The following is a 4668-nucleotide window of genomic DNA, read 5'->3' on the forward strand; positions in this document are numbered from 1 at the left end:
AACTGTTATCTCATTAAAAGTTAAATGAACTACTTACCCATTATGTTATCTGCCTTGTATTCAGTTGTGAAACTGTAAATAGTTTTCGAACATGACATTAAACTAGTGTAATCAGTGTTCGAACATGACATTAAACTAGTGAAAACCGTGTTCGAACATGTCATTAAACTAGTTTAAATAGTGTTCGAACATGACATTAAACTTAAGGCATATTCATGCCTCCAACTGTTTATTAAGCAAGTCATCTTGCACAGGCATTTCAAAATAAAAGCCCTTTCCTAAATTCATGCATAGGTTAAATTGAGTGAGTAAAATATCGGTCATTAAGGTTAGGTATAGCTAACACATGTTGCACAATCATGTTTTAAACAGTGCAGCAGGATTACTTATGATTGCTGTTCTGAATATAGCAAGAACTTGTGATTTTGGAAAAGAGTTCAAAGGTTTAAACCAAGGCATGACATTTTATTTCAACTCAAATTTAATAACATTCTAGTAATGATGAAATTACCATAGAAATATGGTTGTAAACGTTATCAGAAATGTGTGAAATCAGATGACACATCTACAATGAGTTATTTTATCTCCATTGCTCCATTGCACACACACACACACACACACACACTGAGTGTTCTTATATGTCTATTACACACACACACACACACACACACACACACACACACACACACACACACATACACACACACACTCACACACACACACACACACACACACACACACACACACACACACACACACACTCACACAATGAATGTTCTTATTTCACCATTGCATGACATGAAGACACAGGACACACAAAGATTAAAATTTATAAAATAATAAACTAAAATATCTAAAACCAACAATAGTCATATTGATAACCTGTCTGATGTCTGTGTGTGATCTGTCTGATATCTCATTAGTTTGTCTCCCAGTATATGTGGAGTTTAGTAAAGTGGGGTTTAAAAAAGAAAAATCACAACATTTCTGGCAAGTTTTGGTTGTCTTGGGCTAGGCAGTGTGTGTGTGTGTGTGTGTGTCTATTTGATCTGAACACACCGGAGCATCATCCTATATACATATATCCTATACAAAGTGAATATCAGCCTCTATGGTAACTGCAGAGATCTTCTGTGGATATTCTGATGATAGTTTTGAGTCTCAACAAATGAGAAGGGACACCTTACAAAGAGCTATCTTTTGTGTGTGTGTGTGTGTGTGTGTGTGTGTGTGTGTGTGTGTGTGCTGTGTTGAAGAGATTCATAGGGTTGGGTTCAGGGTTAGAAAGAGCTATCTTTTGTGTTATGTGATGTTGTGTATTGTGTTGTGCTGATATATATTGTGTTGTTGTGTTGTGGTGATTTGTATTGTGTTGTTGTGTTGTGGTGATTTGGACTGTGTTGTTGTGATGTTGTGTTGTTGTGTTGTGGTGATTTGTTTTGTGTAATTGTGTTGTGGTGATTTGTATTGTGTAATTGTGTTGTGGTGATTTGTACTGTGTTGTTGTGATGTTGTGTTGTGTTGTGTTGTGTTGTGGTGATTTGTATTTTGTTGTTGTGATGTTGTGTTGTGTTGTGTTGTGGTGATTTGTATTTTGTTGTTGTGATGTTGTGTTGTGTTGTGTTGTGGTGATTTGTATTTTGTTGTTGTGATGTTGTGTTGTGTTGTGTTGTGGTGATTTGTATTTTGTTGTTGTGATGTTGTGTTGTGTTGTGGTGATTAGTATTGTGTTGTTGTGATGTTGTGTTGTGTTGTGGTGATTGGTATTGTGTTGTTGTGATGTTGTGATGTTGTGTTGTGTTGTGGTGATTTGTACTGTCTTGTGGTATTGTGCTCAGGCGGTCTCGTTCTGCTCTATGTTGGCCACCAGGCCCTTGGTGTCGACGGTGGTGTTGCCACGGGCGGGGTTGTTGAAGTACAGAGTGTTGTCAAAGGTGCACTCTCCCACCACAGGAACAGTCGGCCTTCTATGGAACAGGAACACTGCCAGCGCAACCACGGCAACCATCATCATGACAATAGCCACCGCAATGCCAGAGTAACTGTGGGGACTGTCCTCGACCCTTGCAGCTGGAAATACAATATTATGGACCATATCCCAGTATATTAGCATTGTTTTACTACCTTAAAATGAAATTCAATTGTACAATTCATTTAAAGTACATTATATGCATGAATGCAAAATAGTTATTACTTACCTGGTGATTGTAGTTTCTCGGTTGGTGGTATGACTTAAAAAAAAGATAGATAGATACATAAATAGAAAGAAAGATATGATATGAATCACTGCACTTTCACAGCAGTAATTCAAACTTAGATGAACATATACTGTACATACAACATAGAAATTATGTATATACAAAATTAAAAGGAACATCTGATCAAATATATCTGTAAAGACATCTTTAAAAATGTGTGTAATTATAATTAACAACTTTATTTACCAAGTATTAGCAGGACCCACTGACTGAAACCATTACCCACCTAAACCACATCCTCTTCCACCCTTGCCCACCAGGTGGCGCCGATGAGAAACATTAAAAAGGCCATATAAGTCCGTGTAACTAACAGAGAGAATGTGGGGGTTAGAGGTCAATGGTCAGGGTTCAAAACGAACCTTTATCCATTTTGCAGATGTAAGTCTTGTATCTGCTGCAGCTACTCTTCTCCCATTGGCTGCTCTCCGAGATGATGGACACACAGTCTCCATGGTTTTGGGTCGACGACGAGGCCCAGTTTGTGAGGTCCAGAGGTGCTTTATCTATCCACATCCACTGACCTGGCAGAGACACACACCGCTTCAGCATTAGCATAAAACCCTCACCCTAGCATGATTTAGCATTAGCATAATAACCCTAACCCTAGCATGATTTGGCATTAGCATAATAACCCTAGCATGATTTAGCATTAGCATAACAACCCTAACCCTAGCATGATTTAGCATTAGCATAATAACCCTCACCCTAGCATGATTTAGCATTAGCATATTAGCATAATAACCCTAACCCTAGCATGATTCAGCATAGCATAATAACCCTAGCATGATTTAGCACTAGCATAATAACCCTAGCATGATTTAGCATTAGCATAACAACCCTTACCCTAGCATGATTTAGCACTAGCATAATAACCATAACCCTAGCATGATTTAGCACTAGCATAATAACCCTAGCATGATTTAGCATTAGCATAACAACCCTAACCCTAGCATGATTTAGCATTAGCATAACAACCCTAACCCTAGCATGATTTAGCACTAGCATAATAACCCTAGCATGATTTAGCATTAGCATAACAACCCTAACCCTAGCATGATTCGGCATTAGCATAATAACGAGGGGTGCAAATCTCATGACAAAGACGATCTGATTCGTATCTTGATACATGGGCACGATACGATACAAGAAAAGATGCATGTTGGTAAAAACGATTCAGTTCGATTCGATTCGATGCAGTTGAATAATTTAAAACACTGAGTTGTGAGGAATCAATGGACCTAATTCTTGAACATTTTATTAAGTGTCTTATTAAATATCTTCATACAAACCTCAGAAAAGATCTCCTCTGGATTCATGAGCACCACGAAATGTGTTCTTAATTGAACGCGCTTTCTCATGCACCTGAACTTGCATATAGAAACGCCCCGCCAGCTCCTTATAAGGGCATGCTATTGCAACGTGTGCACACTCCACAGGCAAAGCGAAAGCAACTTCAGAGACTGATCAAAATCATTTCAAAGCGAGCACCGGTAAACCCAGACCTAATTTTACCAGGGCAGAGGTGGAGGTACTGTTGCAGAATGTAGATGTGTCCATTCTGTTCCACGGTGGCTATATCCACGCGATTGAGTTTAGTGCTTATTTATTCACTGCCATTTGTAGTGTTCATATAGTGATTTTATTTATGTCAGGACATCACAATGCCTTGGTCTCGGAATCATGACTATAAATGTTAAACATAATTGTTAATGATACAAATATTCTCCTATTCATTACTATTATAATTATTTAAATCCGAGGATGTGTGCACAAACTCGCAATCAACAACAATGTATCTTCCTTGGCTAGCTAGCATAGCATTGGCCATTGAATTGAATGGGAGTTGTAATCTGTCATTCTCTCCAGGTCTTGGCGTTATTTCTGAGAGTACAGCCTGATTGGTTTATGCTTTGTGGGCTTTTGCCAATGACAGGCTGTCATTGTTCTGACTGAGATCAAATGCAGGTCAGGTGTTTTGTGTTTTGCGCAGCAAAAAACGGGGAGACAGATGCTTCCAACCGATTCATAACTTTTAAATCGGGCAAAGACCGGTTCATGTAATGCTAAAACCGATACGGGACTTCACGCATCGATGTAATCGCATCTTACACACTTAAAACGGATATCGATACGTATTGGTTATTTTTTACACCCCTAATAATAACCTTGTTCCTTTAATTAAAGGAGTGATCACGCTTTCAAGCTATCTGAAGTCTGTGTTTATTGTTGTCTCAGTCTCTATGCAATTCTGCCAGTCTCCACCTTTGACTCAGCATCGTCAGCGGCAGATATGAATGAAACCTGACACTTTAGAGTGTTTGCTCACACATACACACATACACGTATGCACTCAATCATGCCTGGTTCACTCCAGTCCACTAGGGGGCAGCGAGGGGTTAACCTGACACTT

At 38.9% G+C, this 4668-nt stretch overlaps 1 protein-coding gene across 1 annotated transcript in view; it reads right to left on the reverse strand.

Annotated features, from left to right (window-relative positions):
* Positions 1-1834: 1834 nt before the first annotated feature.
* The window catches only part of mrc1a (mannose receptor, C type 1a), a gene marked incomplete at both ends in the record, with an annotated part of 45007 nt that continues 42173 nt past the window's right edge, over positions 1835-4668 (reverse strand). Inside the window, 3 exons of the mRNA XM_080855059.1 lie at positions 1835-2070; positions 2199-2231; positions 2618-2779. Of these exons, the coding sequence (XP_080711185.1) occupies positions 1835-2070; positions 2199-2231; positions 2618-2779 (431 nt within the window). The remainder of the gene's footprint in view (positions 2071-2198; positions 2232-2617; positions 2780-4668) is intronic.

The sequence above is a fragment of the Sprattus sprattus genome, assembly GCF_963457725.1.
Source record: "Sprattus sprattus genome assembly, chromosome: 17".
NCBI classification, from domain to species: Eukaryota; Metazoa; Chordata; class Actinopteri; order Clupeiformes; family Clupeidae; genus Sprattus; species Sprattus sprattus.